The sequence below is a fragment of the Dunckerocampus dactyliophorus genome, chromosome 12, assembly GCF_027744805.1.
Source record: "Dunckerocampus dactyliophorus isolate RoL2022-P2 chromosome 12, RoL_Ddac_1.1, whole genome shotgun sequence".
Lineage (NCBI taxonomy): Eukaryota > Metazoa > Chordata > Actinopteri > Syngnathiformes > Syngnathidae > Dunckerocampus > Dunckerocampus dactyliophorus.
In genome coordinates this window covers 18,723,877-18,739,431 of record NC_072830.1, presented here as the reverse complement: position 1 = coordinate 18,739,431, position 15,555 = coordinate 18,723,877, and the positions used below count along the sequence as shown (strand labels likewise).

The 15,555-nt window shown below is 39.9% G+C and overlaps 1 protein-coding gene across 2 annotated transcripts in view; it reads right to left on the bottom strand.

Moving 5' to 3' along the window:
* sorl1 (sortilin-related receptor, L(DLR class) A repeats containing) overlaps positions 1-9,674 on the bottom strand; it is a 76,471-nt gene extending 66,797 nt beyond the window's left edge. For both annotated transcript variants that reach the window (XM_054793893.1, XM_054793894.1), the window contains exon 1: positions 9,343-9,674. In XM_054793893.1, coding sequence (XP_054649868.1) covers positions 9,343-9,657 — 315 coding nt within the window. In that variant the 5' untranslated portion in view covers positions 9,658-9,674. The remainder of the gene's footprint in view (positions 1-9,342) is intronic.
* Between the last annotated feature and the right edge of the window lie 5,881 nt (positions 9,675-15,555).

Sequence of the window (15,555 nt, the reverse complement as noted above, 5' to 3'; positions counted from 1 at the left end):
ATTTGAACATTTCTCATCTGGAAAAGATCATCTAGAACCTGGGTTCCCAAAGTGGCGTACAGATTGCCGTAGGGGGTACGTGGATTAAAATGAAAAACGACTTGACTACATTTGCGCCAAACGGTGAGATTTACGTAATGTGCTCGAACGCCTCATGTGAACAGCCACAGCAGGTAAGTAGTACGGTGCAGAAGAAAGGTGACAGCATGAAGTTCTTCGTTGCTCTGTGTGCATTAGATGAACAAATAAGTTAAGTTGGATGATGATGATGACGTGCATTGAAAGTGTTTCATCTTGAAGATTTATATTGCGTGCTAAATAAGAGCTGGTCTTCCTACGCGGTGCTCTGACTAATTAGTGCTTTTTCTGAGCTTTATGAGCCTTGTAGCTTAAGCCAAAGAAATTGCACAGTATGTTGAATAGCATGTGAGTTTGATAAGTGATGGAGACTGGTGACCTTTTGGAAGAAAAACATGTTTTTGACTTGATATGGTTTGCTCCAAAGAGATGTCCTAACCTAACTAGATGATGCAATGTCAGCAGACATTGCGTGTGAATACTGAAAAGCTGAAGCGAAACTGAAGTGCTTTGAAAAGGTACGAAAATCGAAATTTAGAATGAAAACAGGAGCCGTTCCGAAGCTGAAGCTCAACCGAAATGCTGTGGAAATATGCTAAAATGTAGAAAGAACATACTACAAGTGCGGGTTGGTAGTTTGAGCTTAAGTCTGGAATTGAACCAACAATCTCTGGATCAGGAACCAGGCACTCTACCAGCTGTTATCGTATCAGAAGTGAAAAAGTTGTATCGGTACACTCCTACCTTATTACAAACTCTGACCTAAGGCAATATCACCAACATCACCAACTTATCAGCTGAGTGACTGAGTGATCTACTACATGGTCACATAGTTTGGAGACAAATCAGTGTTTAATTCCATTATTTGTTGCGGCACACCACAATTATATTTGGCGTGTTCAAAATATTGCTGTTTTGTGGTTGACTGCGGCCTATTATTAGTAAAAAAATATGCATATTTCAGCAAAATGTATGTATTCATGGCCTAAATTAAGCATTTTCAAGCATAAAATTGACTAAATTAAAACACAAATATAAGAAATTAAGGAAAGGCACTGAAAGACACATTCTGGTATGTAGTATTCTACACTCGTCACTAAGTGTCAGCAATCAATGTTACATTAATGAGACAATAGACACTGCAGGAAGTATCGGTAGTAAGACAAAACAAGAAGGAACTCTCCTAATGCTAACATGCATGAGTCTATTTAATGTCTTGTTACTGTATGTCTACTATATTGGGTAATACTGTTGTAAAGGTGACTACAGGGGTGTTATTTCATGTTTCGAGGGCTCTAATAGTGTTAAAAAGCGTACTTTTGGATTTAGAAGTTTTTCTATGCTCTAACTACGAACATATTCCATTTATAAGTACGGAATCCTACTTCATGGAAATTCACTTATCACGGCTGGGTCTGGAGCCATTTAACCACGATGACTGTAAGGGGCTAGGAACGTTCACATTACACATTTGTGTCGGTGTTCGTTGTTAACCCAGTTAACACCATGCGTCTTTCCAGCATTTAGTGTTCACCAACCTGAATGAATGCAAGTCATGCATGTTAGAAAATCAAATATATATAAAAACAATTGTCATACTACAAGACGTACTGTGTGTATTTACAGAAGATTAACATTTAACACACCCGGACCAGTCCAGTCAAACACACTGTAGACAATCCTGTTAACACAATCTCTTCCAGTTAAATCGGTAGCTTATCATCACAAGCGGATGAATTCCCTCCCCGTGCAAACATAAAGCTTGTTGGAACACAGCATGAGATAAAAGGAGGATCATCAAATCATATTAAAACCTCAAATGTTTTCAAATTATTATTTAAAGCAATCTCTTTATGCATTCCATTTGGTATATTTCACACCCTTTTGGCACATCAGCATCACAGCCCTGGCTTGGAGGAGGGCTCCGAGTCTGGTACTACCAAGGAGAGGAACAATTCACTTGGGTATTTTAGCCTCCAGTCCCCTCCAGCCCTCCCTTCTCTTCAGCTGAAAGCTCTCCATTATTTAACAAGAGCGAAAGGAAGGATGGCAACATGCCAATGGGCCCAATGGCAGCACAGCAAGCCTCAAGCAATGACATCAGCTCTGAAGACCTGGCGAGCAACATGTGTTGACAGGGTGTTTGCTAATATAACGGTACATGGGAAACACCAGTAGTGGTACAATGGAACCCATTAACGCTCCTCAGACTGTCTGACTGACGTCGACATCACCAAAACCGAAACCAAAACTTGCCATTGCTTTCTATTGTTAGCTTTATAAATCTATGACAATGGTAATAACACTGAGCACCGTTATCTTTGTGAAGACACAATTGCTGAAACTCTGTACTTCCTTAAATAGTGGCCTCCGCACAAATAGATAATGTGCCCCCATTAATAAGTGACTGTAATTACACAGACGCGGCATTGTAAATAAGAAGTCAAAGAAAGGATGTCCTCGGTCTACGTACTGTTGGACGTACGTCGCAACATATAGACCGCTGTGATGTCTTTTTTTTGCATGTTTGTCACACAATGACAACACAAACCAATGACAACGCAAAACTTTTTATTATTAAAAGACGGAAAAGAAATTTCAAACCTACATGGCCCTGTGTGAAAACGCGATTGCACCCCTCCCCACCCCATTTCAGAAAAAGAACATCATACCAGTGTGACGGTGCGGGACCTGGAAGACTTGCTCCGATAAATGGAATCATGAATTCTGCTGTCTATCAAAAAAAACATTTTTTAATCCAAAAAAAGAATGACTGGCCATCTGCGACCTCAAAAAAAAGAAAGAGAATAACTCATTACTTTTATCCTTGTGGTTGGCTTGCACACTGGAAGAGGCGTTGCAAGGGAAGGAGAGACATGCCTACTGGGAAACCATTACGCTGCTTAATTATCACTGTCCATTTCATAAGAGTAGATTGTTTAATATGATCAAATACACTGTCATTAACCTTCATGATTGTCCTGGCGTTTGAGAGGCTTAGATCGACATTTCTCCAATTCCTGAGCATTTCACAGTGTTTAATTACACTTCAATTTCACTTTCACTTTCCTTTTCTTTGACACACTGCTATCAGAAGAATCTGTCTGAAGCTTGGGAGACATAAGTAAGGGAAAAAGTAGGGGTGCACCAATTCCAACTTTCTGGTCGATCGCCGAACTTAAAAAAGCCTGACCTGCCGATTTTTGACCTTTCCGATTTTGTCTGATATCATTTTTTTTAATAACTGACAGTATACACCTTTCAATGTTCCAACCTTATTTTGTTGAAAAACATTCAACAATACAGACTTGTTGTTTTAACTGCATATGATGGTAGTTATCTCAAATATAAATGAAAAGTTTTTAAGAAATGCCGTCCAACCTACTAAATTATATCAGTTCCTATAATGTTATTATTCGCATTTTACAAACAACCAAAACTTGCACAAGAGGTTACACTGCAGACCTGATTTGAGCCTCTTACCAAAAATAAAGTGCACAGCGACCAAAAATGGCTGGTTGTCCAGTGCGATGAACTTCATAATTTTCCTCGTTGTAGTTTTGCTCCGTTCATGTTCATGGCTCTTTGCTCCAGCTAGCTTTAGCTTTAGCCCTAGATCGATTGCTAGCTGTCAGTCTGGCAGAGCAAAAGGGCACCGTGGCTGACTTTCAAACCTTTGCGAAGATAAATAAGATCATTGAATAAGATCAGTTGCATGTGTAAGGATCGGCCGATCGCTGGTCCACCAAAATTCAGGAAATCAGCAGATCGCTCAGTGCATGCTTCTAAAAAAAGTGAACTAAAAAGAACAAAAGCAAGATGTTGTGGCCCGGAAGCATATAATAAGCTTGGTCGCTTTTCCAGCTGTATTATCACAATTATTTTTGCACTAAAAATCATCCTGACAGTTTGTATGGCATCTTTACATGCGAGTTTTAACTGCAGTAACACATGCAACAAAAAGGTTGCTGCAGATCAGTTGCTCAAAGATTGTATATGAGCAGTAGAATAAAAGTAAACTGAACTGATACAATTAACTGGAACTATGAAGTCCTCCAGCGTCTTTGCAAATGTTGACTTAATTTTACAAGCCAATGACAGAAATACAGGTCCACCTGACCAATTCAGAATTCCGTAAGACGCGTAGGACATCTTTGCCAGTAATGAAACGTGACCCTAACGACACTATCCAGAAGGTAGCGGTAAGCAAAGATAAAAGGTATAAAGCACAAACTCAGGACTTTTATCGGGCTTGCGGAACTTTTTGGAAAATATAATTGAGTTGGCTTGTCTCACTGACCTTATCAAACAAAGTGTTTACTGCGTAATTTAGCGACTCCTCCAGTATAAACTATTCCTCTGGCATTTCAATTTTAAAAGTGGAGGCAATATTGTAGATAGGTAGCACGAATTCACAACCATTCTTAATAAGGGTGCCAGATTCCAACCAAAAGTCCACTGTACACGACTAAAAACGGCAGCACTTTAACTATTACACCCTGTCTGTACAAAATAACCCCTTAAAGAGGCATAAAAGCGATCGTTTTAACTACTACTACGGGTTCCACATCTCACAGATTGTGATGTTTTTGTGTTTTTGTGTTAATAAAATACTGTACGGGCCGTGGTCTAGTGGTTAGCACGTTGGCCAATACAGGAACAGCCTGGAGATCGGGAAGACCTGTGTTCGATTCTCCCCTGGGCATTTCTGTGTGGAGTTTGCATCTTCTCCCTGTGTGTGTGGGGGTTTTCTCCGGGCACTCCGGCTTCCTCCCACATTCCAAAAATATGCATGTTAGGTTAATTGGCGACTCTAAATTGTCCATAGGTATGAATGTGAGTGTGAATGATTGTTTGTCTATATGTGCCCTGCGATTGGCTGGCGACCAGTCCAGGGTGTACCCCGCCTTTCGCCCGAAGTCAGCTGGGATAGGCTCCAGCATGCCCCCGCGACCCTAATGAGGATGAAGCGGTATAGAAAATGGATGGATGGATAAAATACTGTAGCCTTTGCCTGGACATTGAGAGAATGATGAAGAGGTGGTCAATCAAAAATCACTTTACTGAAACTAACAACCATGCCAAAAGAACCATAGTCGTATATCCGCAGACTAAGAGAAAGTAGAAATTTCAAGCAGGAATGAATGGGCACAAAAAAATGCACATTTCCCCCACTCCGATGTAAAAAAAAAAAAAAAAAAGTCCATCCACATGAGTGAAGTTAAAAAAAAAAATTATGTCCACCTAAAAACACATTCACTAGCATTATATTTACTGTCCACTGTATGTTACAATCCCAACACTGCGTGCGCGGGAAGTCAAGATAAAGGGTGTGTAGGCTGCTTACTTATCTAGTCATCAGTGCTAATGAGACATTTTCTCAAAATCTGACCATACTAACTACTACTTTTTCAGCCTGGATTATTGGGGCAGGTCCTGTCATGTTTGCAACTTCAAATGAACATCTGTCTGTAGGCACTGATGACGCGTATGAGTGTGCTTCATTAACCGATGATGTAGCTTAAAAGGACGAGAAGGTTTTAAGGTTTTTAATACTTTAAATGTGCAGAAATATACAACTGTTAGCAATTTCAGGATAAATAAGAAATATACAGAGTAGGAGAGTAGGGGTTAATGTCCAGTTCGGCCCACATCCTAAAGTAAGCTTTAAGTTTTGGCCCCCTGAGCGACTGAGTTTGACACCCCTGGTATAAAGGATAACACCTCACGCTTTGCGCAAATAGACAGGTACAACTTCAGCTTCATCAGTCAGTATGTTTATGAAAAAAAGTCCATTTTAATAAGCAGCATGATGCCTGACACATCCTCGTTGGGTAGAAAGGTATCAGACAGCTGTATTTTAACACTTCAATTCATTTTTGGATTCAAAACTCACTTAGAATAGCCTGAAAATAAAACATCTGTATTCCATTCATTCGTAATAAGTAGACAACAAGAACATCGGTAGATACTGTATAAAAAGTATTGTCTGCCTCATGTATCGTAAATAAAGAGGTACAATACTCTGCTTAATCAAACTTTATTTTGTAAAGAATGGAATGTGTATATACAGTGGAACCTGCTTAAAGGGATAGTTCGGATTTTTTGACATGAACTTGTATGACATCCCCATCAGCAGTGGACTATTTCAACAGTGACTAACCCCCCCATTTGGTCCCGCGAGTCCAGTTCTGGTTGGATATCCGTGACGAGGAACGTAGTTCTGCTTAGTTGCTGGGTCATTTAAGTACAGAGTTTGGCTTCTCAAAACAATATGTATTCTAAAGAGAAATACATTTTCATCATACAAATGGCTCTTCAAAAAAATGAGACGTCACAAATTGCTCTGCGTTATATTTATCTCCTGCCACTTCCCTGCGCACACTGTCGACGCTCTATTTGTTTGTATGTGATGAAGACGCTTGCATCTTCTTCCGCTGTGGAGCACAGGTAAAAAAAGATGGCCGCGGCGCTCCATCACGGATGAAAATGCAAGCACAGAGAGGCGACAGTGCGCAGGGACACGGCGGGAGACAAATATAATGCCGAGCGATTTGTGATGTCTGAATTTTTTGAGGAGGTATTTGTATGATGCCAATGTGTTACTCTTTTGAACGCATATTGTTTTGAGAAGCCAAACTCTTTACTGAAACAAGGGACATACTAGAGAAATTGCACTTAGTATACAAACTGTACAGTGACTACTGTTATGTATAGCCAAGCTTCATTTTTTTATCGTATTCTCTAGACCACATGTGTCAAACTCGTGCCCTTGGAGGGCCGAGACGCTGCAGGTTTTCTCTCCAACCAGTTTCTTCAGCAGGTGATTTAATTGATGAGCTCCTTCCCTCAAACTGAAGGTGTTGATCATTAAAATCACCTGCTTTAGCGACCGGCTGGTAAGAAAACCTGCAGTGTCTCGGCCCTCCATGGCACGAGTTTGACACCCCTGCTCTAGAGGTTGGTCACGAGACGAGGCGATACGATACACGAGATTGGGTCTCCGAGAACAAGACAAAACGAGATTTTAAGATTAATATTAAGAGAATTACAATTTAAAAAATACGACTCGACATTTATAAGCCTGGAGATTTACAATCTATGAGCCGCATCTGTGTTTTGATGTTGTCAGCAAACGTAGCTAGAAGAATATCAGTAAACAAAGCTGCGTCCCATACATGCACTGCAGCCGTCCTCGCTCGTGCTGCACACACAAGTGCTCTGCCTGACACGTTCACAGCAACACAAAACAGTCGGAAATCACAAACTCTTACCACAACACAAAACTTCCAGGTCTCTACAATATCATACATGCCTGTTGAGAGGAGGTCACTACCGCCTCATATCAAATCAACAATCATGATCATGAAGCGACCCGGACGTGTGCTGTCCGGCTGTGAAGACGCGAACGTGTCAGGCTGTGTGATTGTGTGTGTGCGCAGCTGCATGTGCAGAAACAGCTACGTTTGCTGATATTCCTCTAGCTACATTTGCTGAGTTCTTGTGGCTTGGTCGCATATTAAAGCAAACAGAGCTCTGGTATCCGAATAGTATCAGTGCATCCCTAGTAAAACGGTTGCTGAAATGTGAGGGTTACTCTCACTTTTGTGAGATACTGTACAGTATATGCAAATACACATATTAAGGATGTGTTTAATACATTCTTATTACATAAGCTGCATCTTTAGGCTCACCTGATGCGAGGCAGATACACTTCCTGTCCCTCACTTTTAATGTGTGGGAAACAGGTACACCTCTGTACTGAACCAAAGGTTCCGTAGCAAAAATCTGCTCTACCCCAAGTATTCATCTACAGACATAAAATATAATAAAAACCTTAAGCCTCTATCCACTACACAGTACAATGGATACTTTCAACGAGATCCACACGAAACAGGTTTCAAGACCTGTTCTGTCAATGTTCGACTTCCTGAACTTAAAATCATGTTGGACTGGTCCAAGTTCAGTTTAATTTTAGACACTAATGCATACCTTAACCCTGATAGTCTGGGTATTCGCCAGAGAATACAGTGGAGGCCGTTTAAGTCCACGCCCATCCGACGAGCTGACTCACGTCAATATAAACGCTTGTCGACATGACCAAAACCATAATTAGCTATTGCTTGCCCACAGGAAGTTACCGTGTGCCCGCTTTAATGCTGTGAAACTAGACCGTAGTTATGTTGCCGTTGTCGATAACAAGGAAGTTGGCAAAAGTACAACACGTTGATGTAAATGGACCCATTTTTCATAATGCTTTGTCACAAAGCATCGCCTGAGGCATCACCATCTAATATTTTACAGTCCAAAACAGTGGCCTGTTTTGGGATTATAATAAAGACATGTCCCTAAGTATAAATACAAACACTTTTTTTTTTTTGCTTTATTTGACGCTTTTTCCGATCTGTCTCTCTGTTACATGTACTGTTCAAATCTTTGCAAGGGGGGTACAATTCTAGTTTTGGAACACCCCTGTTTTTGTATGATTTGGTTTTCGACAGGAAATATTTGCCGAAGTTTTACTTCGGTTCTCGTACAATATTGAGCGTAAAAAACTGTTAAATGTGACCCTTTGGTAAGTTGATAGCATTGCTTGTTCATTTAGCAATCTTGGATCACACACCAAACACCAAATATTGCAATACTTAGTATACACAACACTACGGCATACTGTAAGGCACATTCATTTGGCAAAATCAAATGTGAATGTTACACAAACTTATCCGTAGTCCATGGAATCAAGTGCCCAAACAAAGAAAACCATATATGCATATTTTTTAAATTTCAAGTACCCCTGAAGTGCCTTCAAGTTCCCCCATTTGAGAGCCAGTGCTTGAACATATTTGATTTTGCACCTTAATGTCTTTGGATCATCTTCATTCTAAGACATGATCTCAGCATCTCCAGGTGACTCCTGTCATTGCACCAATGTCATACAAAACAACACTAAATGATTTCCTTGTTTGTCATGCATTGGGCAAGGTGACGTCACAAAAACACCAGGTGAACCGACAATGGCACGGAACGTCTTCGATTCTGATCACCAAGTGTGTGCCGTTTTTGCGGGTTTGAACGGGGTACTTCGCGTCACAGTTAGTACTATTTCTGCATTTACTGCGAGAATGGTGTATGACATTCAAAAAAACAACCGTGGGTTTTGCCTGATTTCTTCAAGACAACCTCGCCAAGTAACTACCTTTAAAGGTCATGCTCGATGGTTAAAATTTAGATATTTAAAAAAGCTACTGGGATGCATCACTGTACCTGCCCGTACACCTTCGGCATGGTAGATTCACTGCTGCTCCGGCGGCTTCGATGTGGCGGAGGGGCGCCGTAGTTCGACCTGCCTTCAGCAGCACCAAGAGCGGCCAGTCGCAGAGCCGCGTTGCCCCCTCGATCCGCGTCTGCTAAATTCATATTTGCGTCTATCGTAAAATATCCTTTGTGTTGCGGTGGTACGTCGCGCTCCGCATGGTGAAGATGAAGCGTCGACGGTGTTATTCCTCCAAGCCAGAATAGAATAAGGTACAAGGAACACCGCAGAGGATAAAGCATCCTGTCTGCTTGTGGCAACGCCATGTTTGTGTATGTTTAGCTTTCGGTAGGAGAGGCGGAACGAGCCAAATATCGACAGTGTCGATACCAATGGTAGTATCACTATCGGGTAGTTACTAGGGTGATGAGATCGATATCTTTCACTTGATCTGTGTTTCAATGTCTGACATAAAAAGTGTCTGACTGACACGTATAGCTAAGTTCTTAAGGAACATCACGTGGTTCCACTGAAAAAGAGTAGCAGGAAGTAGGCCACCTTCTCCATTAATGATCATTTTTTCACACCATATCTTTTACATTTTGACACTTTTCGTTTGCTTATGTTTTGTCATTTCAATTTTGTTCACTTTCTGTACGAAAAAACAGAAGGTGTTAAGGCAGGGGTGTCCAGACTTTTTCCACAGAGGGCCGCATACTGAAAGTCAAAGAATGCGGGGAAACATTTCAGCTTCTCTTTGCATTTTGCCTGTTTGCTCTATTTTTCCATTTTTGATAGGTTGATTTTTGTTTAATTTCTACAATGTGCCACGGGCCAATAAAAAACACGCTGCAGGCCACAAATGGTCCCCCCGGGCCGCACTTTGGACATCTCTGTGTTTAGAAAAAAGAAGAAACAAACATGTTAAAAATAAGAATATAATAATATCAACACTTTATAAAAGAAATAAAATATGAATATATTTTGTTTTTATGTTCAAATAAATGTTCAAAAATAAATAAAAATATTGAATAAATAGAAAATAAATTGTGGTCACCCACAATATACAGTATATAGTTATAATTTCCCGTTCTGGGTTATGTGTGTTGTTGTAGCCGTTGGTAAGGTGTTGTTGTTTCCCTTGTTAAGTGGAGAGTAAAAGGAAAACGTATTTGTATTGGCAATTGATTTGTGAATTAATTGCGTAACTCATGCTTTGTCACAATCAACAGAGAGCCATGGCTGTTTGGTACAAACAGTATTTTCATATTATTAGATTTGTACCTCTGTAACATTGTCAATAACCACAGCATCTTATCTTCGTGAAGGCAGCATGTTTTTCCTGAAATGGTGGCCTCTGCTCCAACAGCAAGAGCCGCTTGGAGGAGGGTCAGTGGTCCCACTGACTCCAACCAGCCAGCTGGAACACAAAGCAACTGGACCTTAGAAATCCATGAAGCTGGAACTGGGGGTGTCTTGACCTCAGCCTGGTGTGGAACAGGAGCAGGACGCCTGTGAATATTTTCATTCACCCAAGTCATTGTATTCTCAGGGCAGTCTGACCAGACCTCTGACAAGAGCTGTCCTATCTAGTCAGACTAGACCGCTTCTAGTCTTTGAGCATGAACTGATGAAGCCTGCTTGGAAGAGAGGCGAAACTGTCAAATTAAATTCAGATGAGGACAGTAAGACCAACAAACAAGCATCAAGGAAGGTGGCTTCTCAGGTTAGCTTGGCAATACTGAAAAATTTTGATACTGATACATTAACAAATAATACAGCGCTATGCATCCATCTATTTTCTATGCCGCTTATCCTCACTAGGGTCGCGGGTATGCTGGAGCTTATCCCAGCTGACTTTGGGCGGGAGGCGGGCTACACCCTGGTTTGGTCGCCAGCCAATCTAATGCAGCACTAGTATTGCCAATTCCGATAATTTTGAAATGAAAGTTATTGATTTAATGTTTTTGTGATTCTGCTGTTGTTTGTTTATCATGGTTATAGTGAGAATGCAACACGAGACAAAGATTTTAGGCAAATAAATACATTTTAAAAAATTAAACATACTTATTTATTAACCATATCAATAAAATAATATAAACATTCCTTTTATTACATCCAGTTGTCTTGGCCTTCTTTCCCGTTTCAATATTTTCCTGTATTTTAACTTTTAACTTAAAAAAAAACAAAACTCGGCAGCCTGGGTAGCACAGCTTCCGGTCCGCTCGGCAACACTCGGGCAACATCGGCGCAGGTTAACAGGTAAAGTTTGGCTTTCAAAGTAAAAGACGCACGCCTGTAAAATAACATGGTTGCACCACAGTAGGGTCGCAGAAATGCTTGTGGAAGATCATTTATTTACCTTATTTTTCAAGACAATGTCCCCTTTTTTGTAAAGCAAATGTTGACAGGTATGACCAAGGCTCAGAAAGTCTACTTTAGCTATCGGTAATTATTATCTCTACCAATGTGCTTATTTTTCCTTGGAACAGTGAAGGCAACATGAAACGCGCCACACTCAACTTCCATTTAAAAAAAACGTTTGGGCGTTATTGACAGAACGATTAGAACTGGAATAACCCACCGTCACGTTGTTCTCCTGCTTTCTTGGGAAACTCTGAACCCGGCTCGAATTGTAAGCAAGTACGAACTATGTGGGGAAAAAGTGTGCTAGCTCAAATGCAGCACCATATTTATCAGTTTAACATCATCATGTGTTACCTTTAGCTTAAACTTGGCAATTGTGTGTGTGTTTGCTGACCCGCTGTTGACGGTAGGATATATAAGTGTCCAAATAATAAGTAATTATCTTGCATTAATCTTATATTTGACCATGTAAAAGTAGGTGTGTCCAAAGTGCGGCCCGTGGGCCATTTTCGGACAGCAGGTCGTTTTTAATTGGGCCTCAACATTTCTAAAAACAGATTGAATTTATGATTAGGATGGATTATGACACTAACTTGCTTTGTCTCCAATAACACAAAGGTAAAATGTGGGTGCTTTGTTCCAATAGCTTTAGATTAGTTTTATATGGCTTCATTTTAGTAGCAATGTTACAAAATTATGTAATATGTAAAACCAAGTCTGCGATGAAGCCTGAGATGAACTTTAATTTGATACCTCAGCCACTTCTCTGTCCCAAATATTAAAGAAGTTAGAGCAGATTTTATCCCGGCAAATAGTGCCTTTGGTCCCCATTGCTTTAACACTGAGTCAAGATCTTTTATTTATTTTTTTTTAATAATAAGATTTTGTTACAAACATGAATTTCTGGAATCGAATATGGTTATGAAAATATCTCTTCAAAGAATTAAAAATAATGCAACCAAAGTATTGCTGAATTGACTTTTTTATCAAACAGCATGACCAACAATATTGTTTGGCTTTTGTAACAAACCTCTGTGAGTCAGGTCCTTAATCCATTAAAAGAACAAATAATGTGCGAGTTTCTCGTGTGACGTAGACGCTGCATTGAGCGCTGAGTCATACGTCGATGTCACCGCCATATTGGATGTGGCAAGAGAGAATGGGGTAAATGCCTAATTAATGTTCTGCGTGGAATTGTACCAACCGGTTTACAGTCCAAACAAGATCACTTGGAATTACCTTTCACAGGTAGCTTCTGATAGTATTTGGCCATTACAACATCATTTTACGAACAGAATTTGTTGACTTTGTGGCATAATGCTGTGGCACAATACCGTGGATTCCTGCGGTGAAAGCAGCCTCCTTTGTAGAAAGGCGCTTTATTAACTTTGGTCCATTTTCTTGCATTTCTTGAAGGGGCAGATCTGCCATATCCAAACATATCACTGAGGTGTTTGCTTAGTGTGCATATATACAGGTATGTCTATGGGAGTCTCCGTGCGATTTATCTGTTTATTTTTGTTGTGCATGTGCGCTGTGACACCTGACTCACACCTGAATTGAGTACTCGATTCATTTCAGTGAGTGACACATAAAAACTTGTCAGTAAAAGGAGTCGAGTTTTCCATCAAGAGTCGCAGTGTTTGAGCAGCTCAGACCGGGCATGTAGCCAACATTGATCGGCGATTCTTCCCATTCTCCGCTTTTTTTCTTTTACAATGTCTAATTTCACTTCACTTTTTTTTGACACATTGCAATTAGAAGAGTACCTCACCGTTGGGAGACAAAATGAAGGGAAAAACTTAACTGAAAAGAACAAAAGTGATGTCCTTCCTCAGCGTAGCGACACTTGACTATGTCCGTATTCTTCCGCAGCTCGCACATATCTAGTGCTGTTTTTCTTTTTGCAAATGTTCTTTCCTGTATGCTGCCCTCAGTCGGAAAAAAATTGGACATCCCTGATCAAAACTAATAAATGCACTATGTTACTTTTATCACTTGCTGGTCTACTTACAAATCAAGATGATGGAATGTGGTTTAACTACCTGTCGATCGATGTGCTCAGTGTTTGCCTCAAGGAAGTCAATCCTGTATGTTTATTCTTCTTCATTTACAGTAACATTGTGCAACAATGCAGCACGTACCACTAAAGGCAACAAAAAACAATCCAGGACCCAAGCAGACAACATCCCTGGAGGTAGGAGGAGATGCTTGGGTGGATGATTGATGGATGTATTGAAGTCTTGTTTAAAAATCAGCCTTTGTTCTTACATCAATCAGATGGAAACTTGGGGAAACCAAGACAAATGTCCACCAAAAAAAAAGAAACATTTTCAAAAAAGATCAACTTCATTTGATTCATTGGAGACCACTACTGCAGGTAAGTAAGTGCATACAAAAGTGGTATTGGACCTGAGGACAATGACATTTTCTTTATATAGGAGCATAACATGTAAAACACTGCAATCATGTGACCCCCAATGTTATTTTGTTATGCGCTATTGAGTCTTAAATAATACTAATCACCAACAAAATGACAACAGAATGCAAAAATATGGTAGAGATAATAAGGACGCTAGCAAATTTATTCTTTTAAGTTCCTTTTAATGAACACTGTCCATTATTTCTAGAATGCACGGTTTCCGCCCACGAATGAATACATTTTATTGCATGTATATGAATTGCACATGACAGTTCAGCATGAGACTATAAACAACTACAGTTCAAGCAACATGTGTGTACAATACCATTTATTCTCTCACAAAATGCATTTATATTACTGTATATAAGTTAAAATGAATAAGATGTACCGGTATCTTCATATCTGAACTTGGGCTTTGGATATTAATGTGAGATCTTTATTGTTTTTGTTATTTTGCCGTTTTCAACGGTCAGAACATTTAGTTGGTGGTTTCACCTGGGCGAATTTCGGTGATTTCTCGTAATATGCTGTACACAGACTCAAAGCAGAAATTTAGTCAGATTGTCTCAGATAGAATGATGAATCGCACTTTTATCGTCTGGTCAGCGGTGGTTTTGTTTTTGTAGGTTCAAGTGCAGAGCTCAGCATGCTTTTTTCAAAGTTTGCCGATATGTTAAGGTAGGTCACATTTAAACTAGTCTTTTTTGACTGTCCCTTGGTGAATAATTGCTAGATCTACATTTAATAGCTCTATGGAAAAATGTAGGTGTCTACATTTTTTTTTAACAAGCCATTGTTTGTATGCACAGATTTGTTTATATGGTTTTTAAAACATTCAGTTGAACTCAAGTGTAGTCTGAGTGTTCTAATTCTTTTGTTCACATGTAAGTATGCTATACTCTACTGAACAAGAGCCAAAGACCGGAGGACAATATTCAGCTGTAAATATTATATATTATAATATATGTGAATACAAATATTCACATCTTGTGCCAGTGTATTGTAACAGAAACAGGCAATAGCATCAAGAGGCCTACAAATACAGAGTTGGCAATTGATTAAAAACCACATTTAAACTCAAACAGGCTGATCAAAAGTTTAGCCTTTTAAAATTGCCTGACCCCAGTGGAGGGGGTGAGGGTGGTTGCATGTGTGATACTCATGTCAGAGCTGCCAACTCTCCTGGATTCTGCGGGAGACTTCTGGAAAGTGCCCTTGTCTCCTGACATGCCGACTGAAGTTAAAAATCTCCTGGATTGTGATGTTTATATGTGGAAAGACCATACTTAAGTTTGTCAATCAAAAAAATTGTGAAAAGAAGAACAAAATATTGTGTGAATGTGTTCTGTTAATAGGCATGGGCAGATATGATATTCTGACGGTATGACAACCTTCGGCCAAAATAACATCTTCCCGGTATTATAATTAAAAAGAC